This window comes from Balaenoptera ricei, chromosome 3, assembly GCF_028023285.1.
Source record: "Balaenoptera ricei isolate mBalRic1 chromosome 3, mBalRic1.hap2, whole genome shotgun sequence".
Classification (NCBI taxonomy): domain Eukaryota; kingdom Metazoa; phylum Chordata; class Mammalia; order Artiodactyla; family Balaenopteridae; genus Balaenoptera; species Balaenoptera ricei.
Genome location: NC_082641.1, coordinates 67306470 through 67332089, shown reverse-complemented (window position 1 = coordinate 67332089; position 25620 = coordinate 67306470). Strand labels below are relative to the sequence as shown.

The 25620-nt window shown below is 34.7% G+C and overlaps 1 protein-coding gene across 2 annotated transcripts in view; it reads left to right on the top strand.

The window, feature by feature from the left end:
• Window positions 1-25620, top strand: part of EDIL3 (EGF like repeats and discoidin domains 3) — a 429209-nt gene that overhangs the window by 362823 nt on the left and 40766 nt on the right. For both annotated transcript variants that reach the window (XM_059916719.1, XM_059916720.1), the window contains one exon: window positions 23349-23504. In XM_059916719.1, coding sequence (XP_059772702.1) covers window positions 23349-23504 — 156 coding nt within the window. The remainder of the gene's footprint in view (window positions 1-23348; window positions 23505-25620) is intronic.

The window sequence follows — 25620 nt, the reverse complement described above, 5'->3', positions numbered from 1 at the left end:
GTGATCAAAGAAGAAAAAACATGTTGTTGGATGAAATTGGAAGCAGATGGTGAATCGATGAGGCAAATACAGTAAGATAGAGTGATTGGTTACCAGAAAGTACATCTAGCTTTTTCTAATCAAAAAAAGATTTAACGACTTCATTGTACTCTTACCCTTAATAAAAGAGACTTTTACAATGTCAAAGCTCACTGTTTATGCTATTAGGAAAAGTAGAGTTTTTGCAGTTTAACTAGGTAAGGAAAGAAAGTGGGAGTAGACCAGTTGCTATAGGGTTTCTGAGCAAAGCTGTGAAATGAAATATGCAATACAGGGACAGCACTTAAGAAGCAAGCAGCATAAATGTTTAATAGGAAGAAAAGATTCAGAATCTGAAAAATACAGGATAAGTTGAAATGACTTTGCATTCTAAAGGTATGCTGAACAGCAATGCTTCACATTACATTCACAAATACAGGTCTTTACTCTTTGTAAATAATACAGAACACCCTTATGCTATCCATTCCCCTGTGCCCTTCACTTAATCTGTTGCCTTCATCCTTTTCTCTATTACTTGACATCTAATCATTTCATCATCTTTCTGACTTCTTCCTGTTATCTGGTATATTAGTTTTCTGTTGCCAAATAACAAATTATTACAAGCTAAAACAATGCATGTTTATTTTGTCATATTTCTGTGGGTCAGGGGGTCTAGTAACTGGGTCCTCTGTTCAGGGACTCAGAATGATGCAGTCGAGGTGTCATTTGGGCTGTATTCACATCTGGAAGATTGAATGGGGAAAAATCTGCTTCCAGGCTAATTCAGATTGTTGTCAGACTTCATTTCCTTGTTGCTATATGAGTGCCCAGCTGTTTTTGCTGCCTGTCAGCTGGAGGCTGCCCTCATGTGCTAGAGGACACATTTAGTTGCTAGAGGCCATGTTCTAGAGGTAGCCCACAGTTTCCTGCCACGTAGATTTCTCAACATGGTCTCTGAATTTAGAAAGCCACTAGAAGAAACTCTAGCTGCAATCTGCTAAGAGTCTTATACAATGTGATGTGAACAGGAACTGAAATCCCATTATCTTTGTCATTTTCTATTGGTTAGAGGCACGTCACAGGTCTTGCCTACACTCGGTGGAGGGGAATATACAACAGTGTGGACAGCAGGGAGGGTGAAATCATGGGGCCACCCGAAAGCCCACGGGCCACACCTAAAGTCTATACTTTAGTCAGATACCTCTTAGAAGATCCATTTATCTCTTTAGCCATCCTGTATCCCCTTGTGTCCTTTGTCCCCTTTCACTCAAAGGACTGATCCCAAAGCACACTCTATAAAGGCTCAAAATAACCATCAGGAACATTCCATCTCCCCTTCCCCCAAAATAAAGAGTAATACATATTTCAAGATAGCATCAGCAAGGGAAAAAAATCAGAACATTTCTCTTGGCAATATATCTCCTCTGTCTGGGAGCCATCTCCATTCTGCAGAGCTGTTAGCAAAGCCTCACATTTGGACAGTGGGAACAGAGGCAACCCTCGCACATGGGGTGCGGGAGAGGAGCAAAAAGGAAGTTAGTGAGATTCCAGATCTTTATCTAATGGGACTAATCTGTTCTTGTATCTGGAAGAGGAAGAGCAGATGGAGAGGAGCTGCTGCTTCTCTCTGCTTAGCATTTGTTAAAACGTAAGAGAAATTATATTTCTCCACAAGCTCAGTTCCTAGTGTTTAAGCACCTAAGGAAGAACTGGTAACTCCGCAGCTAGGGATTCAATTATCTTGAACCTCATGAAGTGAAAGTAAGCAATCTGAAGTTTATTCTGTAACCCTAAATCAATTTGTGAATAAAAGCCTTAATATTTGATTTAGTTTTATCTTAAAATCATCTTCCCACGACTTAAAAATACTCCCTCTCAAAGGATTCTCAGGGTAAAGAAATGTCATCCTTGGTGGTCATAATATAGCTGCTGTTGCTTTTTATTACATCTTTATGTTGGGTTTTAAATTGGTGTCATTTTATTTTTAGGAAACTCAGCTTATATTGCTCTTTAGGAACAAACATGTTTCTAACTAAATATAAAGGAAAATCATTTAAAAATATATCTTGGTATAGCATTTTACTTTTATAGAAATATTTTCATATCTCACTTGACCCAGAGAACGATTATATGAAGAGGTTAGTGACAGCTAATATGAATCCACTTTATAGGAAACAGTCTCAGAAAGGATACATGATTGTCCAGGGATACCCAGGCCAAAAATGACTGAAGTCCCAGTGAATCCAGGCTGCCAGCTCTACAGAGAAAGCTATTCCATGTACTTCCTGGCTAGAACAGATGAGCTCTGTGCAAAATGGGACAGATACCAAATCTAGAGGAAAACATTAAAGAAGGGCTGTTTTCCTCTTGCTCTTGTGGGAGCACAGTTTTAATTGATCTTTTTTTTTTTAATTTCAGAGGAAAATACATTTGAATTTAATAAACATAAAACTGACTGAATTTCATTTACCTTTTAAAAAGAAATTGCCTAAGTCAGGAAAATATGATTAGTTCTTTTATGTGTCAGTAGATTTGGTAATTATGCATTATTTTATTGAGCAGTCTGATAAGCACATAAATCACTTGAAATGTCAACACACAAATGTGTTGATTTTGGCTGCCTTAATGCTGCCGTTACTTTTCTCCTCAAATATGAGAAAGAACTTACAAAGATACCTTTATGACAAATTTTAGTGTAGATTTGAAATGGTAATATCTAAACAAGGAGAGTCATTTTCAGTGGGAAAAAGCAAGTTGCAGGCAAGTGTATCCTGTATAGTCAGAAGAAAATACCATATCTAAGAGAGGTCTGGAGATGTTCACCGTGTTCCAGGGTGGGGCCCCAGCCCCAGTTCTATTTTGCTTTCTAGCAAAATAGACATTGGTTATATTATAACAAATGTTATTTGAGATTTTTCTTAATAAACTAAATATATGATACATAGTTAATTACTATGTTATATATAATAAACTCTATGTGATATATATATATAGTGATATCTAGACATATATTCCCTGATAGGATCTGTAAAACAAAAATTTTTAACCCAAAGAAATATGAAAAAGAACGTGTTACATTATTCTTTTCAGACTCTTTGTTAAATATGTAATTTTCCCTCCTCAGAGACTATAAGAAAAATGTGGAGGTTTGGACACAAGTGATGAGTCTGCATATACTGGACATATATATAGTTAATGAGGCAAAGTTGCAGTGACCATTTAAAAGATTAAGCTGTAAGAAGAAACACTTTGAGATATAAGCTGCAGATACACAAAGGAACTGCACTTTTCAGAAATGGAAAATTGATTTTTAGCAGCTTCCTTTTTTCTAGCACACCTAAAAGGTGATGTAGGAAATGTCTCCCTAGATGAAAAATTGGCTATATACTTTGACAAATAGTAAACATTAAAAAGTCAGCATACTAATGTCACCAGAAATTAAAGATAGAATACTATTTGGTAGTCTGGCTAAGTCAAAAGATTTAAATTTACATCATACCATGTGAATACATGGTACTTTTTTTAAAAGGCATATAATGCTACTGAATTGCACACTGGACTCACAAATTATGTATTGGCAATAGACTTTTATGCTATTGAACACTGAAACAAGAAGAAACCAAGCCATTTGCAAATGGGGTGGTTTATATAAAAATTGATAGCTGGGGACTCCCCAAATTGAGAGATAAACCTAAGAAGACTGAAAACCAGAAACATAGTGTTGAAGGGTGGGCTTAGGCATTTTACAAAGAACCTAAAATCTAGAGATGTTAAAGGATTTGTTCAAGTAGAGTTCACGATAAAAACCTAACTATGTTTCCTTTTAAAACAGCACATTTAAGTTAAAATCTAAATTCCTTAGGCCGTAAATTTCTTCATTTACTACCTATGGCTAGTGACTAAGAAAAGCCCTTTACAAGTTGTTCAAACCTTCCATTCCAGCCTCATTCTCCGAAATTCTTCTGTCATACATTCCAGCCACAAGAAAATTCTCCTCCTCCTCTAAACACAGAAAGCTCTTTAAAGATACTGTACATTTGCAAGCACACTTCTCCTGGTCTGGAATGTCCCTCCCTCTTTTTTTCACTGTCCAATTTACACTAATCCTTCAACATTCAGCCTCACCTGGGCTCTGCTGGCTCTTTGTTCCTATGCCTCAAGGGGTCCATTCCCCTGCTGTAATCTACGCCCTGCAGGCACTTTGTTCCTATGCCTCAAGGGTCTATACCACTGCTGTAACCTGTGCAGACTGGGGTCTGCTTCTCCCCTGACACCAGAGCGCCACAGGGAATTTTAGTCACCTGAGGGCTTAGCACACAGTAGGCACTCAGTAAGTATTGGATTAATGTTTGGATAAATAGAGTAGAAGAGGAAATGTAATAGGGTTATTATCGATTAACATTTAGCTTAGGGAGTCAGAGATTTTCAAATACAAAGGAAACTTGAAAATCCTCTACACCAGGGGTCCCCAACCCGTGGGCCATGGACCGGTACCGGTCTGCGGCCTGTTAGGAACCGGGCCGCACAGCAGGAGGTGAGTGGCGGGCGAGCAAGTGAAGCTTCATCTGCCTCTCCCCATCGCTCGCATTACCACCTGAACCATCCCCTCACCCCCACCCCCATCGTGGAAAAACTGTCTTCCACAAAACAAGTCCCTGGTGTCAAAAAGGTTGGGGACTGCTGCAAACTATGTGTCTCATTTTACAAGTGTGTTCAAGGAGGTTAATTCACTTACTTCAGGTTACCAAGCTAGTATACAACAGATTCAAGGTTTAAATCCATGTCGTCTAGTTTTAATTTTATATCATAAACCATCTGATGAAAAAACTTCGTTATATAAACTATGTCTTGGTTATTTGGAATTGTAGCAGTTCATAAAAATATTTGCAAGTATTAGTGAGCACTTGATGACTGATCTTTTATGCAAATGATTGTTTTCTTTTTTTTTAATCATTGAAGTGGTTTGCTGATTATATCTTTGTTATTTTTTAGATCAAAAGAAGTGGTACTGAGCATTTTATAATATATGCATATTTTTAAACCAGGGCACTTATGAGCCTCCCCATTTTTTTCAATAAGCATTAATAATGTTTCCAGTTTTTATTTTCATATTCTGCATTGCAACCCTATACTTTTTAATATGAAGTTTTATGCTTCACTGTAAACTTTAGTTGACCCTAAAAGTTTTTAAATGCATCAATTCTAACATCAGGGTGACCGAAAACAAGTCAGATCTTAGTACTTAAGAAAATAATACACAACTATACACACAGCTATGAAAGGCAGATTTCAAATTGCATGAATTAATTTACTGAATTTTAAAGTAATGAATTAAAAAAAAATTTTACCTAGCACTAGACAGGTAAAGTACATAAGGCAATCGTCAAGAGAGTTCAAGCAAATGTAAAATCAAGGCCAGTTTACTCATTTCAAAAAGATAAGGTTTGTTTTTTTTTTTTTCTCTTTTAACCAAAACTTGATTTCAGGAACAAGAATGAGCAAGACATTTTAGAGCAGAGAGTGTATGGCCCTTATTTACTACGCTGGTATACAAAAATTATCCATTTCCCAAAGCTTTCTGGACACAGCACCAACATACAGATGTTACAATTAAATTCAATTAAATCCTGTCACTAAAAGCCCACACTTCATATTGATAACCAAGAGTAAAGAAAAAAATGAGGATTCTTAAGGAATATTTTGTCCAATCAAAAGAATACCTTCCATTTTTCCTAGTGGGTATGCCATACCAAGCCCTGGTAAACTATAGAAATCATTATGCCAGAACAGAAAACTAGGGCAGTGCCCTATATTGATTATGAGAGATTTTGATTATATTTATTTCTGATTATTTTTCTCTGGAGTAATCAGCATACCAGGGAATATAACATTCAGTTAGCATGAAAAAGAATCTACAGACACCAAGCAGAAAGAGCCTTCCTAATTCTCCTTCATTCTTCCTTTTACTTAGTCTGGGATGGAAGAAGAGAGAAGCAAGGAAATGTTTGAGGAGCAAATCAATGTAATTTAAAAATTGTAGAAACCATACTCGTTCAGCGTGTGTGTGTGCGTACGTGCACATCTTTGCTTAGTACTATGATGTGTTACCCATGTGGGTAAGCCTCCGTTCATCATAATATCCAGTCTGTCATAGGCAGAAGCTGTCTGGTTGTGAATGGGTTGCATTTATGCCAGGGAACAGGTAGAGGAACAGATGACCTCTGGTGCAGCACTTTTCAGGAACGAGCAAGACATTTTAGAGCAGAGAGTGCTCTAAAAGTCATTTGTGTTGGGTGAATAGTGATTCTGTTTACCATATAGATGTGTCAAAGCTTATTTTCTGATTTATAAACTAACAGGTAGTTCAGCATTTCTTGAAATGTACCAGATTTTTCCGTGATGGGAAAAACATGTCAAAATAACCTGTTTAGGTACGACAAGCCACAAGATAAGAGACAAATCTTGTGAGCTGTTTGAGGATGAACCTTTTTTTAATTTTTGTTTTTGTTTTTATACTTCCCTGCTGACTGGTTCCACTGTAAATAACTTTCTAAAATTATACTTTTAGTGTTATTCTATCTAATAATTTCTACATGATACCTCTTTTCTTTAAATCAGTGTTTGAATTTCATTAAAATATCTTTGGATTTCAGGATCCTTAAGCACTTATATCAAATAAAAGGGAGTTATACTTCAATTTTCTGTTTCTTTCACTTCTATTTTTTTTTCAAATTATGTTTAAAATGTCAGAAGCTTTGCACCTGAAGTCTCAGATGGGATATCAAAGATAGTTATTGCAAAGATGTTCAACCATTGGGGGATGTCTCATGAAATTCTTCACTTAAATCTATAACTGGGCCTTCAGTGAAGTGAGGTATAACTTGGGGAGTTTTAAAAATCTTGACTACATATGCAAAAAAAATAAGTAAGTTTAATATGATGAGTTTATTTCAAGTGATTTATTAATTCCATACCTAATTTAACACTGTGGTTTATAAGCTATTTTACAGTAATAGAAAATATAGTGCATGAATAGTTTTAGAGTTAAAGAATGTGATTTTAAAACTATGAGATTGTTTGGAGCTGACTGCACAAAGAAATGAACCCTTGTTCTGAGATAGGAATATATACGAGAGTCCCTTAAATAAAGTGCCACTTCTAGAAAGGAGAGTGTGAGCATCTTGTTCACATGCAATCAAGAAGAACATATTTTTTGTGTGATGAATTGGGAGACTGGGATTGACATATATACACTAATATGTAGAAAATGGATAACTAATAAGAACCTGCTGTATAAAAATATAAATAAAATGCAAAAATTCAAAAAAAAAAAAAAAGAACATATTTTTTGAAAGTTGTATACCCTATACTTGAGCCATATCATTATAACTGTTAGGCATATACCTATTGGGGCCTTCATTAAAGATATATCCAGGCCATATTGTACTGTGGGGCTTAATTAAAATATGTTCATCAGATACTATTCAGATTTTATCAGCATTCAGCACCCAGTTTTATATTTTTCCACTTAATAAGCTCAAAAGACCTTGGATACGGTGTTAAGGAGAATAAATAGGAAATTAACATTGGGACCTAAAGGAAAATCTTGATAAGATTGGGATTTCAAGTATACAACAGCTGTTCCTTATTTCCACTTGGGAACAAAACAAATGGAAATTAATGTCAATAATGGTGAAGAATATAGATAAAGACATTTTACCATAAATAAATTAATATAAAGAAATAAAACATGTTGGCTTTATGCATATTCAATGAGCGACTCTAACTGTGGCTTCTAATGAGGCTCTCTAAGATGACAATTATAATTTGTGGTGACTGGAGTTGTGATGGGCTAGATAGCCCTGCCTGCCATTTCCACCAGAGTCGGGCTTGTCCTTCTTATACAAATAAAATGCTGACAGTGTTACTATGTATTTGAATGAAAACAATTTGTATCTTTGTTATCCATACTATATGTACACTCTGGACAAAAGATTTTTTTAATAAGTAGCCCTTTGAGGTAGTCCACTTTCTGTGTCAATGGCTCTTAACCCTGTAATCTACAGTCAGTTCTCTTCCTGCTGAGCCATCTCCCACCCTTTCCTTTCCAATCACTTCAGAGCAATGTGCTAACGGGCTGTTTTTCAACTGTTGACATTGATGGTCCATTTTCCCAAACCATCCTGATTCCTGAGAGGCCATGCCCCTTTCTACTTTCTTTTGCAAGGACAAGGGGAGAAAAATTACATCTAGGTTTCTTTACATTGTTGTTTTAGCCTAAAAATCAATCACTATAAAACGTGCACAGCTCCAGTTAAGACTGAAAAATCTAGAATTAAGGCTCGCATGATCTGATGAAACAAAATGATGTACAGGACTCTACAGATGATTTACAAATTGTGGGAACTGCAAAGCTTTATATCAACATAAAATGCGCAGCTCCCTCAAGCAAGCATGGTACATAAAAATATGTTGTGTGTTCCTGTCAACTTTCCTAACTTTCATGGGCCTCTAAATATTTAAGATATGCAATGTGATTTGCCGTTGCAGTATACTGTATGCTGTGGATGTTTTCTTTTGAGAGTTCTCATGATTTTCATTTATTTGTCACAGAACAAGATTTATGTAAATATGCATATTGATACACATATTTGTGTATAGATGTTTTGTGCTTGTAAATGTCAGTCTATAAGATATATAATGGTTATACAAAACACAAATGCCTTTGATAAACTTACTATTCAGTGAAGTAGTTGTCAACAGCTCTTTCAAGTCAACAACCAATCAAATTCTGGCTACTGAAGTGTATGCCAGTTCAATGACTCTTTAGCTTTACAAAGAGATGCTGACACAGTTTCTACGTAGGCTCTCCTCTCACTGTGCTTTCAAAACCACTAAATAAAAAACTATTTCAATTCCTACTTAAAAGTTATGTTATTATTTTCTAAATTACATGCATAAATTTACCAGTAATTTTCTTTGTTTTCTACTTCATTTGGGCTTTGGCACTGCTATAATTAAAGTACCTAAATAACATTTATTGGATATTATCATGCTGTTTTATCAAAGACTTGTATTAAGTCTCCATTAACCTATTAATAATTACTCTATCAATTACAGACTAATTCAATTAGTCACCACCCTGAATTATTGTTTGTGGAATAAATCAAAGTTCCCAGCCTAATCAAAATCGGGCTTGAAAGGTAAATAAAGAAGATATGTTAGTTCTACTTTCTCAGGGTGATCTTATTTTTGATGAACTCAGCAGAAAATCACTTTCAGTAGCCTAAAGTATGATTCTTTTCCTTAAAAATTTTCTAAGTTTCATATTTTTCTTCACATATGTTTTAGTGTTTCTGATATAGGTTTTGGAGAAATTGGGTAATAGCTTACCTGTTAATTTGATGTCAGTTTTAGTTACTTGTAACTATAATTGTTTGAGAATATTTTTTCAAAACAAAATTTATATAGAATATTACAAAAATCTGCTCATTAAAAAAGTAGAAAATCAAGTTATTTTAATTTCTCTTTATATATCATGATTTAAGTAAATTAATATAAGGGCATTAGATTCAATCCTTATAATAGTATTTTATTAACTCTAAATGTTTATAATTTTGGTTGTTTTTATATTTTTTTAATTTAAGTATAGTTGATTTACAATGTTTCAGGTGTACAGCAAGTTGATTCAGTCATATATATATATATATATATATATATATATATATATATATTTACATATATATGTATATATGCTTTTTCAGATTCTTTTCCATTATAAGTTATTACAAGATATTGAATATAGTTCCCTGTGCTATACAGTAGGTCCTTGTTGTTTATCTATTTTGTATACAGTAGTGTGTGTATGTTAATCTCAAATTACCAATTTATCCCACCCCCCTTCCTTTTCCCTTTGGTAACCATAAGTTTGTTTTCTGTCTGTGAGTCTGTTTCTGTTTTGTAAATAAGTTCATTTGTATCATTTTTTTAAATTCCACATATAAGTGATATCAAATGACATTTGTCTCTGTCTAACTTCGCTTTAGTATGATAATCTCTAGGTCCATCCATGTTGCTGCAAATGGCATTATTTCATTCTTTATTATGGCTGAATAATATTCCATTCTATATACACACCACATCTTCTTTATCCATTCATCTGTCAATGGACATTTAGGTTGCTTCCATGTCTTGGCTATTGTAAATAGTACCACTATGAACACTGGGGTGCATGTATCTTTTCAAATTAGAGTTTTTGTCTTTTTCAGATATATGCCCAGGAGTGGGATTGCTAGATCATATGGTAACTCTATCTTTAGTTTTTTAAGGAACTTCCACACTGTTCACCACCAACTTACATTCCCACCAATGGTGTGGGAGTGTTCCCTTTTCTCCATACCCTCTCTAGCATTTATTTTTAGACTTCTTGATGATGCCTCATTCTGTTATGAGGTGGTACTTCATTGTAGTTTTGATTCACATTTCTCTAACAATTAGCAATGTTGAGCCTCTTTTCATGTGCCTGTTGACCATCTGTATGTCTTCTTTGGAAAAATGTCTGTTTAGTTGTTCTGCACATTTGCTGATTGGGTTGTTTGGTTTTTGATATTGAGCTGTATGAGCTGTTTGTATATTTTCGAAATTAATCCCTTGTTGGGTGCATCGTTTGCAAGTATTTTTCTCCCATTCCGTAGGTTGTCTTTTTGTTTTATTTGTGGTTTCTTTTTCTGTGCAAAAGCTTTCAAGTTTAATTAGGTCCCATTTGCTTATTTTTGCTTTTATTTCCCTTATTCCAGGAGAGGGATCCAAAAAACTGTTGCTGTGATTTATGTCAAAGAGTGTTCTGCCTATGTTTTCCTCTAGGAGTTTAATAGTATCCGGTCTTACATGTAGGTCTTTAGTCCATTTTGAGTTGAGTTTTGTATGGGGTTTTAGAGAATGTTCTAATTTCATTCTTTTACATGTAGCTGTCCAGTTTTCCCAGCACTGCTTTTTGAAGAGACTGTCCTTTCTCCATTGTATATTCTTGCCTCCTTTGTCATAGATTAATTGACCACAATTGACCATAAGTGCATGGGTTTATTTCTGGGCTCTCTATCCTGTTCCATTGATCTATGTGTCTGTTTTTGTGCCAGTACCATACTGTTTTGATCACTGTAGCTTTGTAGTATAGTCTGAAATCAGGGTGCATAATTCCTCCAGCTCTGTTCTTCCTTCTCAAGATTGTTTTGGCTATTCGGGGTCATTTGTGTTTCCATACAAATTTTTAAATTATTTGTTCTAGTTCTGTGAAAAATGCAATTGGTAATTTGATAGAGATTACATTAAATTTGTAGATTGCCTTGGGTTCTATGGTCATTTTGGCAATATGGATTCTTCCAATCCAAGAAAATGGTATATCTTTAAACCTGTTTGGGTGGTCTTCAATTTCTTTGTTTTATCTTTTAAATTTCTTTGAGATTTAGTGAGAAAATCATCATAGTTGGACTTTCATTTAGAACTATTTTTACATAGAGAGTTTTAGTGAAGCCTGAATGAATTTTCTCAAACATTTTTGTAAGAACCACATTTGGAAGGTTCCTCTAGAGCTGCAAAAGCAGACTTGATTTTAAATGTTCCTATGTTGAGCTTATCAAGAAATCACTTACATTATTTTATTACATTCAACTTCTCAATTGTGACTGCCGCATCCTTTGATTCCCTTACCATCATCCATATAGTATGCATACAAACATAAGCCAGTCAGTGACTTTCCAGGCTCTGGGCAGAGTTTCCTGTAACTACAGTGTGAGGATTCCAACATCTGAATCAGAACAGGGGTGGCCAAGACCCAGAGGCTGCCCTGTGGACCGAGGGACCTGAGGTCACTTTACTACAGCCAGAGACTGCAAGCTGTGGTCAGCACTCTACTTCCCAGTGTCCCATCACACCCATTTACCCCATAATGCAAACCTGGAAAAGTGGAATAGAGTACATGTTGGCTACATGTTAGCTCACTGAATCCTAAAATATGAAGCCATTCATTCATTATATACTTACTGAAATACCTTGTGTATGCCAGGTGTACAGTGAACAACAGGGACGAAGTTGCCTGCCACTGTGATTTTACTTGTGATAGGAGAATGCTTTGGATTTTGTATTATCAAGAAAATAGGTTATCCTTCCTGTATGTAGAGGATAAACAGCAAGAGTAGGAGAGGTTCATCCTTCAGACCAGCTAAGCTATACTGCCTAAATGTCTGCTGGGCCTTGTTAATAACACCTTTGGCAGTGTTTATATCTGAAGGTCAGAAAGAATTCATAAAACAGCCTGATAGATGGTGAGAGACAATGGGGAATGCTTATGACCAGTGTGCTGCCAAACACCAGGACTATTCTCTCTCTGTTCAAGTAAGGGAAAATAATACAAGATTATATCAGGCTTATTTTTTAATATGCAGAACATGAAAAGGATAGAAATTACTCAAAAGCTATGAAGAAAACTGTAAAAGTAGAAAATTTTTTACAGAAACAAATGATTAGTAGAATATATATAAAGATATTTTTTCCTTGAGTAATAGAATGAGACAAAAGTTGAGATGATGAGGGAGGGATCTTAAATTATGTATTTCAAGGAAATTTAAAAATTTAGCAGTGGAAATTCCATTATCAAAAATAAAATGCAGGGCTTCCCTGGTGGCGCAGTGGTTAAGAATCTGCCTGCCAATGCAGGGGACACGGATTCAAGCCCTGGTCCAGGAAGATCCCACATGTCGCAGAGCAACTAAGCCCGTGCGCCACAACTACTGAGCCTACACTCTAGAGCCTGCGAGCCACAACTACTGAGCCCATGCGCCTAGAGCCTGAGCTCAGCAGCAAGAGAAGCCACAGCAATGAGAAGCCAATGCACTGCAACGAAGAGTAGCTCCCGCTCACTGCAACTAGAGAAAGCCATGTGCAGCAACGAAGACCCAATGCAGCCAAAAATAAAAATAAATTTATTTTTTTTAAAAAATCCATAATATTGAGGATAAAGTGGAGAAACTCTGAAAATACAAAGGAGAATAATATTTTAAAATGATGAGTGAGAAAATATTATAAATAGGAAAAATTAGAAGTAAAGAGCTCGTCTTTGGATAATTGACCTTCTAGTGGGAGACGCTAAAAGAAGCAGAAGCAACATTTTAAAATATAAGACCAGAAAACCTTTTGAGCACACTTCCCTCCCCCAGGAACAAGTCTACAGCTTGAATGAATACACTTTATTCTATACAAAAGCAATAAAAGAGACTCTCACCAAGGTATATCCTGGTATATGATGATGATGACAATGATAATTTATAGTACTGATTTCAAGAATAAAGAGCAGACCTTATAACTATCACCCAGATAGTGGGGAAAAAACAAAAATTTTAAAAATGGATTATTCAAGAAAAAGTGTTGAGAAAATTACATCTTTTTTTTTTTTTTTAAATTTTATTTATGGCTGTGTTGGGTCTTCGTTTCTCTGCGAGGGCTTTCTCTAGTTGTGGCAAGCGGGGGCCACTCTTCATCGCGGTGCGCGGGCCTCTCACTATTGCAACCTCTCTTGTTGCGGAGCACAGGCTCCAGACACGCAGGCTCAGTAACTGTGGCTCACGGGCCCAGTTGCTCTGCGACATGTGGGATCTTCCTAGACCAGGGCTCGAACCCCTGTCCTCTGCATCAGCAGGCAGATTCTCAACCACTGCACCACCAGGGAAGCCCGAATTACATCTTTATAAAAAATAAAGTATGAACCTTATGTCACATCATATGTACACAGAAAGCCAAGATGATTTAGATGTTAAAAGGAAGGGAGGAGGGAAGGAAGGGAGGGAGGTAAAGAAGAAAACTTAGAAAGAAAACCCAGAGGAAATTATAAGGGAACATGTAAATCATTTTTCACCAATCTAATTAAGTAGAAGGTCTTTTTAGGCATATGAAAATATGTAATTGCAAATGGAGTGATTGATAGACTTGAGTACAGGAAAATTAAAAACTTTCGTGTCAAAAAAATTAAATGACATAGCAAATTAGGAAAAAATGCAATAAATATAACAGAAGCCAATATTGATGCTATATAATTCTTTAAAAGCAACAAGAAAATCTCTAATCCCAGAAGTGATAAAGGATACTAAAGAGACATTAATAATAATATACATTATTAACGAGACTGAACAATTAGGAGAATGTAAATGAAATGCCACTTTTCACCATTTATATACATTAAATATAAAAATGCCATTTTTCAAATTGTAAAAAATATAGAATTATATAAAACATAGGACTAGTGAGTATGTAGAGAAAAATTATCATATACCACAGTTGGAAGTGTATAATTTTTCCAGAAACAAATGAAACAATGTATATACCACATTTCAAATGACAGGTCCTTCATGACGATAAGGAAACAGTTGCGCCAATGAGCAAAGATAAATACACATAGGAGTTCATTTTAGGTTTTTACCAATGAAGAAGAATTAGAAACAAGAATTTTTAAAATATCAGTAGTGGACTGGTTAAATAATTTTCATATTTATTTCTGTATCTGTGAGACTGTTACACAGCCATTACAAAGTATTATTATTATTTACATATAAAAATATACACATACAAATTACAAAACCACATTCATACTGTGAGCTTATTTTCATGAGGATAGATATATGGGAATAGGAAATGTCTGCAAATATGAATATTAAGAGGTCAACAATAATTAACTCTAGATAATAGAGTTTTGGTTATTTTATCTGGATTCCTTATATCTCTTCATACCATCTGAAATAATCACAACTGTTTATTACTTTTATGTTTAGGCAATAAACCTATTTTCCATATTCTCTGACCAAATTCTATGAATTTATCCTATGTATTGGGTTAGACAAAAAGTTCATTTGGATTTTTCCATAAGATGTTATGTAAAAACCCAAACGAACTTTCTGGCCAACCCAATAAATGAGACTATGTGGCCAAATGAAAGGACTAGGATTTTATGAAAGTTTTAATTTTAATAGAAAATTTAAGGATACAGGGAGGCGCAAATGTTTTACAGTAAATAAATGACTGTGATAAACTCTTGAAATGACTTGTTAGGATAGAAAAAAGTCTTAAAAATATTTTATTGACATAGAGAATTACTAGTGAAATATTAAGAAAAAAAAAGAATAAATTGATCTGCAAATGTGGACTAAAAGTGCAACCAACACCTGGTAACCAATAATATTGTTCAAATGCCAAATAAATACAACAAATTTGTCTAAAATATCCACATTTAAGGGGTATGAAAATCATTGATTGTATCTGATGGTAAGACAGAGCTGTTTTTTAATATTCTCTGTATTTCTCAATTTTTATTCTTAGCATGTATTTTATATTGAGAAAGATTATTAAAATAACAATATTAAATATAAAATGTTCATAATTCTGCTGCCTCCCATCCTTAGTTAAGATAAGCAGTTGAACTACCTGCATGACTCTAAACTGCATGAACTTTTAAAAAGTTCATAGTCATGAGCTGACAGCAATCATGGGGTGCAGCTCCGGTTGACATATGCAGTTGTTTATGTTATAATTGTAGATAATTGTTAAATATGGAATTATCTCAATTTTGAATCCAGGGCAGATGATTCCTGGATATTTGGAATGTCTACAATATGTCTGATATGCTACAAAACACGTTCTTGAGCATAAAAAGTTTGTTTATGGCATCAAACATGTATCATGCTTGCTTTTACATGTAAAAGGCACACTAGAAAACATCAATAAAACAGAACATTCCCTCTCTCTTTGAAAGGTTATTTTATAGTATATATTTTTTGTATTAGTGTTCATAATTTTAAAATGCGATATGGGAAAAGCAATTGCTTTATTAAATGTTTTTAAATATTATTGGAAACTAAAACTTTTTTTAGTAAAAGGGGGAATGCAATCATGGGTGCTGGAATGAGTGTATTATGAGGCCTCCATAGTATTTTAAGGATTCTAAATCCATAACCTTAGAGCTACTAAATTGTATGAGATACAGGGACTGGATAATATTTCATCATAAGTTGATCACATTAACTAGTTAGCCTGCAAATATGGAATAAAAGTATGACCAGTATCTGATAACCAAAAATGTTGTCCAAATGTCAAGTATAGTTAATTACAGGCGTACCTTGGAGATACTGTGGGATCAATTCCAGACCTCTGCAATAAAGCAAGTCACGTGAATTTTCGGTTTTCCAGTGCATATAAAAGTTATGGGGCTTCCCTGGTGGCGCAGTGGTTGAGAGTCTGCCTGCCAATGCAGGGGACACGGGCTCGAGCCCTGGTCTGGGAAGATCCCACATGCCGCGGAGCAACTAGGCCCGTGAGCCACAATTACTGAGCCTGCGCGTCTGGAGCCTGTGCTCCGCAACAAGAGAGGCCGCGACAGTGAGAGGCCCGCGCACCGCGATGAAGAGTGGCCCCCGCTTGCCACAACTAGAGAAAGCCCTCGCACAGAAACAAAGACCCAACACAGCCATAAATAATAAATAAATTAATTAATTTTTAAAAAAAAGTTATGTTTATATACTGTAGTCTATTAAGCATGTGATAACATTATGTCTAAAAATATAACATGACATACCTTAGTTAAAAAATATTGCTAAAAAATACCAATCTTCTGAGACTTTAGTGAGTCATAATAGTAACATCAAAGATCACTGATCACAGATCACCATAACAAATATAACAATGAAAAGTTTGAAATATTGCAAGAAGTACCAAAATGTGACACAGAAACACAAAGTGAGCAAATGCTGTTGGAGAAATGGTGCGATAGACTTGCTCGACACAGGGTTACCACAAACCTTCAGTATGTAAGAAACGCGATATTTGCGAAGTGCAGTAAAACAAAGTACGCCTTTATGTGCTTTAAATGTAGCTACGATTATATAGAATTTTTCATATAATGTTAAGGTAAAAACTTCTATATTGAAACCAAAAAGTCTAAATATTTTGCCTATAATTTAATTATTAAGTATAGATAATTAGCTTCAAAGTTATTTCTGCTTAATGAGTTAATTTTACAAAGTTCCTTGAAGTTATAAAATACGTAATCCAAAATAACTGATACAACATAAAAGCAAAAACTAGAGCATTGTAGATGCAGCAGAGCACCATATTTCTGTGGTAAATCTCTTTGGTCTTTTTGTTCACTTTTTTTGAACACCTATTTATCTATATCACTTTTCATTTTCTTCACCCCTTTAAGAACATCTCCATGAAAATCATCAGACTTTCCTTGGTCTGCCTCGTCTCCTCCCAGGGAGCCATCTGTCAGGGTGTTATGCAGATAATCTGAAATGTAGTTCATCTTGACCTTTTTCAAAGAAATGTTCTTAGTTTTTCTACACTGTTTTTCTAAGTTAGACACTCTAAAAATATGTATGCTTTGCTAAAACATTGTAGGATGTTTTACAACAAAAAAAGGTATATTCCTACATAACACTCATGCAATACTTTTTTCTTTACTTATATATCATTTAAGCCTCTTTCTATATAGATCTTCTTTTTTCACTCTTATAATTAAAGGAAAACAAATCACCCACTGTAATTTGGAGTCTAATTTTCTCTTAATATTTTTTAATTTAATTTTTATTTTATATTGTAGTATAGTTGATTTACAATGTTGTGTTAGTTTCAGGTGTACCACAAAGTGATTCAGTTATAAATATATACATATCCATTCTTTCTCAGATTCATTGCCTATATAGGTTTTTAGAGAATATTGAGTTCCCTGTGCTATACAGTAGGTCCTTGCTGATTATCTATTTTATATATAGTAGTGTGTATATGTTAATCCCAAACTCCTAATTTATCCCTCCCCCCACCTTTCCACTTTGATAACCATAAGTTTGTTTTCAAAGTCTGTCTGTTTCTGTTTTGTAAATAAGTTCCTTTGTATCATTTCTTTTGGATTTCACATGTAAGTGATATCATAAGATATTTGTCTTTGTCTGACTTACTTCATTCAGTATGATAATCTCCAGGTCCATCCATGTTGCTGCAAATGGCATTATTTCATTCTTTTTTATGGCTGAGTAATATTCCATTGTATATATGTACCACATCTTTATTCATTCCTCTATCAATGGACATTTATGTTGCTTCCATGTCTTGGCTATTGTAAATAGTGCTGCCCTGAACATTGGGGTGCATGTATCTTTTCAAATTGGAGTTTTCTCCAGGTATACCCAGGAATGGGATTGATGGATCATATGGTAACTCTATTTTCAGTTTTTTTAAGAACACTCAATACTGTTCTCCATAGTGGCTGTACCAGTTTACATTCCCACTAACAGTGTAGGATGTTTCCTTTTTCTCCACAGCCTCTCCAGCATTTATTATTTGAAGACTTTTTGATGATGGCCATTCTGACCAACGTGAGGTGATACCTCATTGTATTTTTGATTTGCATCTCTCTAACAATTAGCGATGTTGAGCATCTTTTCATGTGCTTTTTGGCCATCTGTATGTCTTCTTTGGAGAAATGTCTATTTAGCTCTTCTGCCCATTTTTCTGATTTGGTGTTTGTTGTTTTGATATTGAGTTGCATGAGCTGTTTATATATTTTGGAGATTAAGCACTTTTTGGTCGCATCATTTGCAAATATTTTGTCCCATTCTGTGGGTTGTCCTTTCATTTTGTTTATGGTTTCCTTTGATGTGCAAAAGCTTTTAAGTTTAATTAGGTCCCATTTGTTTATTTTTGTTTTTATTTTCATACTCTAGGAGACAGATCAAAGAAGATATTGCTGCAATTTATGTCAAAGAGTGTTCTGCCTGTGTGTTCCTTTAAGAATTTTATAGTATCCACTCTTACATTTAGGTCTTTAATCCATTTTGAGTTTATTTTTATGTAAGGTGTTAGAGAATATTCTAATTTCATTCTTTTACATGTAGCTGTCCAGTTTTCCCAGCACCACTTATTGAAGAGACTGTCTCTGCTCCATTGTATATTCTTGCCTCCTTTGTTGTAGATTAATTGACCATAGGTGCCTGGGTTTATTTCTGGGCCTTCTATCCTGTTCCATTGATCTATATTTCTCTTTTTCTGCCAGTACCACACTGTTTTGATGACTGTAGCTTTGTAGTATAGTCTGAAGTCAGGGAGCCTGATTACTCCAGCTCCATTTTTCTTTCTTAGGATTGCTTTGGCTATATGAGGTCTTTTCTGTTTCCACACAAATTTAAAATTTTTTTTCTAGGTCTGTGAAAGATGCCATTGGTAATTTGATAGGGATTGCATTGCATATGTAGATTGTATTGGGGAGTAGAGTCATTTTCACAATATTGATTCTTCCAATCCAAGAACATGGTATATCTTTCCATCTGTTTGTGTCATCTTCGATTTATTTCATCAGCATCTTAGTTTTCAGAGTACGGGTCTTTCGCCTCCTTAAGTAGGTTTATTCCTAAGTATTTTATTCTTTTTGATGCGATGGTAAATGGTATTGTTTCCTTAATTTCGCTTTCTGATCTTTGGTTGTTAGTATATAGAAATGCAACAGATTTCTGTGTATTACTTTTGTATCCTGCAACTTTACTGAGTTCATTGATGGGCTCTAGTAGTTTTCTGATAGCATCTTTAGGATTTTCTATGTATACTATCATGTCATCTGCAAAGAGTGAGACCATTTCCCTATTGTAATATAATCTTAATATTTAAATAGAGATGCACAATATTCCATAAAATTAATTATATTCTTAATTAACCATTTCACCCATAAATGTGAATTTTAGTTACTCAATATTTTCTCTACTTCCAGTAAAGATGAAATGACTGTCTTTGTGTACATCCTGAGAAGGTGGCCAAAATATGCTATGATCAAGAAGTTGCTGCTAGGACAATCTGGCCACCTGATTTCCCTGCTTCCATATTTATGTTTCTAAAAGGTACTCTGAGACCAATATTAGATTCTTCCCCCAGATTTATTTATTGTTTTATTGTTAACAAAGTTTTAATACTCCTATATATTGTTTTACACACATATGTTAACTCATTTAATCCTCATAAAATCCTTAAAACCCTAATAAAGGGACTATTCTCATTTTTTCAAATGAGGATATTGAGCTGTAGAGAGGTAAAGTAGCTTGCCCAAAGGCATATAGCTAGTAAGGGTAGAGCCAGTTTGTGAACCCAGACCATTCAGCTCTACTAGAATAGGCTGGCTTTCACAATCACATTCCTGAAGATTGGAGAGGATTTTAAACTAGTTACCTTCCCAATAAAAATTGTTGGTACAACTATGATGATGTTTCCTTAACCAGTAATGCCACGTAGAGAAACAAGAGGAAAGCAGCTAGCATTTTCCGCTGTGATACACTGCAGTATCCTTAGCCACGGGTTGGTTTTGTCTGCAGAACATACTTAGGAAGTAGCTCCAGCTTAATCCAGCAAAACCTTTATTGAGGACAGTTACATGTTAGGTACTTTTAATACAGATCCGGACATGAAGTGCAGTGCATTAAGCCAAATGTCTACCCATGTCCCAGCTTAGTGCCCTAAATAACCTGCTCTATCTGAGCCAAACCTTGGGAGGTGAGGGTCTAAAATAGCAGACTCATATTTGCAGTACAACTTTAACTCTGAAAATCTGCAAGAGGACAGAGTGGTCCTGGGCCAGGGGTAGGCATAGGTCCAGAAGAGTGGGCTTTTCTGGGATCATCTTGCATGATGAACATGAGAGTGATGTGTCCTTTCAGTGTGTCGCAGAGTGAGATCTGTACACCCCTCTTGTAGCAACCTCATGTTAAGTGTGGGATGCTGATTATTTTTATACTGAAAGAAGGTTTGCTTAGGCCTGGTATTCTAAGTTTATAATGTAGCAAATTTTAGGACCAAATCCAGCTTGAAACAGATTGCTGACTATTTAAATCGAGGAGTTGACTTAACTGGAACAAAAAAGAAAAACATTTCTGGATCAAAAAAAAAAAAAAAAAAAAAAAGCTGGAGAAGGGGAGCCGTTAAAGTGGGAGAAAAACAGATCTGTTAGAAAGAGCCAAGACACACAACTTAAGGAGAAAACATCTCCACCCAGCAGGAAACCCTGACTTTAAGAAATACCACTGAAAGAGAGATGCTCCAAGACTCCTCACTGCATCATCTTAGCTTAGGATTTATGGACATTTAGGCACTGAAGAATCCACTGGAGGTATTCTTGGTGTCAGTTTGAGTTCCTGTATGTTTACAGCCTTGATGACAACACAGTGACTCAGAGTACTGTAAGACTTTTTTTCCATTTATTGAGTGTCAGCAACATTAAGAGCACTTTGAAGACCAGTGGCTAGGCCTAGACGTTTCTGCGCAATTAGATTTGGATTTAGTACAGCAACAGCAGTCCACATTTTTAAGCCCAGACAGCTAAAGAACAGAGAGGAAATTCATGTTTAAAGACAGTGCTCTCATAATATTGTAAAGCCTGGATTGCTTTTGTTTGGGGCTTAGAGTGGCTGTACGTTTGATGAGTGTGGTGAGAAAGCTTTGCGATTCTTCAGAAATTTCTGAAATAGTCACAGAGAATGGGAAGAAATCATTGAGTTAGAATCCATATGTGGAACTTTGAATCAGAAAGACATGGATTTGAATCTGGGATCCTCCCTTTACTGACTGTTGATCTTTCGGTCACATGTCATGTTATGTTACCTCCCTAGCAACTGTTCCCTCTACAGTGGAGATGATATCCTACCAGAAAACAGTATTAAGAGGAGTCACTGAAGACTTACCACAAAGCATTTAGCATTATGTGAGGCAGCAACAGTTTCCTTCCCAGGATATCATAATTTTGCCATCCTGCATTGCCACTGGACACGCAAGATATTTTAAGTGACATAATACATGTTTGTAAAGTAGTAACAACATTATATTTTATAATTTTTTATAAACTTTCTAGAATGTTTTAATAAAGTATTAAGGGTGGTTTTCTGTCTTAATCCATTGTCCAGCTTGAGCCTAATGTCTTTGATGAAAGTTACAAAAAGAGGGCAAAAAGCCCATGTGAATTTTTTAAGAAATATAATCCTATGCCGTGAAACATTGGTAACGTTTTCATATCTTTATTGATGAGGATCTATGTCACTTAATATGGTCTATTCAATGCAGTCTCCCTAGTCCCCTCTTCTCATTGATGACCTGCGTCTGACCCATGACTGTCTATTTGTAGCTACAAACATCTCTCAGGATGGAGAGCCTGAAATAGAAACAAAAGGTCATAGTGGTTGAAAGCCACTAAGGTCACACATGAGATCATGACAGTTGAAGATGATAAGATCAAGGATGTAGCAGTGCACTTAGTCATAGGAAGTAGGAAGAAGTAGGTGGCTATTGTGGGAGGAGAGAGGAAGCTATAGATCAAGGAACATTAATACAACAAATGGTAAAAGTCTTAATGAGAATTGTCCACATGGAAAACAAAGTTTCCTATAATTTTTCTTTTAATTAGCATCATAAGATATAAGAAAAGATGCATGAATTAGAGAACAAAGAGGGGAAATACTATTCAATGTTATGTATTCTTCTTTGATGAAAATCATTCCTATCTTTTGCATTTCAGTGTTGCAGTTGATGAATTTAATGCTTACTAAATCACCGTGGGTCTTATGCCCTTTAATATATATTTTGCAACAATGAGCACATTGTGAGCACAGATCCCACAAGTCACGGATGCATATTTTAATTCTCTCTCATTTTTGAAGAATACTTGGCTTCCTCCTCAACAGTTTTAGGGTTGTAGTTTTCTGAAAGATGATTTTCATTGGACAATGATTACTATTACTCAATTATATATTACTGAACTGATTAAAATTCATGGAAACAGGGTTGACTTTTTAACACTTAATTAGGAAACATCAAATTTTTTTTGTTCCTGATATGTACACAGCTATAATTTTTATTACTATAAAATTGACCAATAAAGTCAGAAAATTGATTTATAAGCACAGACTCTGGGAGATGATGATCAGTCTCAAGAAGATCAGCCTTGCTAGTTTTGTACTATCTCAGTTACACAAAAACCACATGCTAGATGAGTCAGTTTAATATAAAATTGACTGGTAGACTGAAAAGACCACCACTTTATTTAAAAATGCTCAAAATGGTTGTTCAAATTTTCAGCCAGGTTTACCCAGTGGCATAATCAAAATCACAAGCCAACAATAAACTCAGTCTCCTATTTCAAAATACAAATAATCAAATGGAATTTTGGCTTTAGGATATATATTTCTTAATCTCCTGAGTTCAAAAGAATTGCAAATTTATAATGGACTCTATCGTGGCATTTGAATTATGTCTTTTCCTTTTTGTAGGTGGATCTTCTGGTCCCTACCAAAGTGACTGGCATTATTACACAAGGAGCTAAAGATTTTGGTCATGTGCAGTTTGTAGGCTCCTACAAACTAGCTTACAGCAATGATGGAGAACACTGGACAGTATACCAGGATGAAAAGCAAAGAAAAGATAAGGTAAGTCATTCTGGAGGTTTGATGACATACAGAAGTAGAGGATCAAATTGTTTAACATTTTTTATTTCCTTGATTATTTTGATAATTAGGAATTGTAGAATTATAATTATAGAAGTGAACAGATGTGATGATTATACTAGTTCATTGAAATTAAAATAGGGATGTTTCTCTGCTCAGTCTCCTTGATTGTGTTTTAATTCATAGATTAATATTTTGACCTGTAAAATCTGTGTTCTAATATTTATAATGATCAGTATATATTGATGCACTTAAACTTCTACACCATACGATCTCTAATTGTTTTGCTAAAAGTTCTTACTATGTTGAACATCTTTGTATCTACTGGTAGCTACTGGTCTGAATGTCTGTGGGATTCTGGAGAATGAAAGTGCTCAAGGGTAATATCAATAACTAATTGGATCAGATGTTAAAATATGGCCTTAGATTAATGAAATTGAATGAATTTGTTGCTTAGAGTCTGTGCAAAGAACTGTACCTTTCTGAAGACATCAGTAGAAACGTAATCTCTTATTTCAGTGATTTTGGGGAAAATATAATACACTTTCATACATGTTAAGCATTTCTGAGTTAATAATGATTTTTCCATTTTATGTAACCCCTTTAGTTCCTTACTGTTGTTGTATTATTAACCAATAGAAGGGTTGGGAATATCTTTCTTTCTTCAAGTATGCAAGGTAGAGAATTTAATTTTCCCAGAAATACTAAGACTGGAGTGACTATTTCAATGAGACTATAAAGTATGAATTCAGTTCACACAAAATTTATTTTAGGGGAGATGTGTTTTAGGTTAAGATTACAAAACCACAACTCTTTACCTTTTAATGTCTCAGAATATGCCCATTTAGCATCTCAGGACAGACATATTCACTTAACACCTAAGAACACACATACATTTTGCATTTTAACATCTCAGAAATTGGTGTATCTCAATGTCACAATCTAATAGCCCTTACTATATTCTAGAAGAATGTAAAATAATGGCATGTTTTATAATCAGTGGCCTCTTAGATTGAATGAATATTGGGTATTTTGTAAGAATGTCTTCAAATTTTTTGAGGTGTAGACAAGTGTCTGCTATGATTTATATCAAATAACTATTTCAGTTCTTGTTTTCACCTTTTACAGTAGGCATTTTGATGTGTAAAGAATGCAAATATATTCCATAAGATGAAATTTTCTAAACTTCATAAATTATACAGTTCTTGAAATTAATTTTAAGATAAGTATTCTCATCTATAATCCATGTGCAATATTCACTGAAAAGCACATTTGTAATATTTAAATCCTTATATAAGTTGATTCAGGGAAGAGGTGTAAACCATTGTGCTGGTGAAATACTTCTTGTCTCCATTTATATTAAGCATATGATTTAATGATTATTTGTGAATCATTTTTAAAATTTCCCTAATTGATAGACTGGACATTGTTATTTATGCATTTTATTTCATTATCTCAGTCTGAAATGTACATAAAACTTTTGTGTCAAGTTGGCCAAGTGATTAGATAGTGTTGTTCAGGGTTTCTATATCCTCCCTGATTTTCTAGCTACTTGTACTAAAAATTCCAGAGAGAGCAATGTAGAAAATCCAACTCTAACCATTGATTTCTCTATTTCTCCTGGCAGTTATTGGTATTTGCTTCATGTATTTTGAAAGTCTGTTGAAAGATATATGAATGATTAGGGTTGTAATGTCCTCTTAATCAAATAACTCTTTTATCATTAGAAAATGACCTTCTTTATTCCTGGTGGTATTTTTGCTCTGAAACCTACTTTGCTGCTATTCATAGAGGTACTCTAGCTTCATTTTGATTAGTACTACATTGGTATATGTTTTCTCCATCCTTTTACTTCTAACTATTTCTACTTTATATTTAAAATGCATTTTTTTCTATGCAGCATATAGTTGTTTCCTTTTTTCCAATTCAACTATCTCTGCTTTTTAACTGGAACATTTAGACCATTTATATTTATATGAGTATTGATGTAATTGGGTATAAATCTAGCATGTTGCTATTTATTTCCTATATGTCTTATCTTTTCTTTCATTTTTTCCTATTTTCAGCCTTCTTTTGAATAGAATTTTTTAGTGATTCC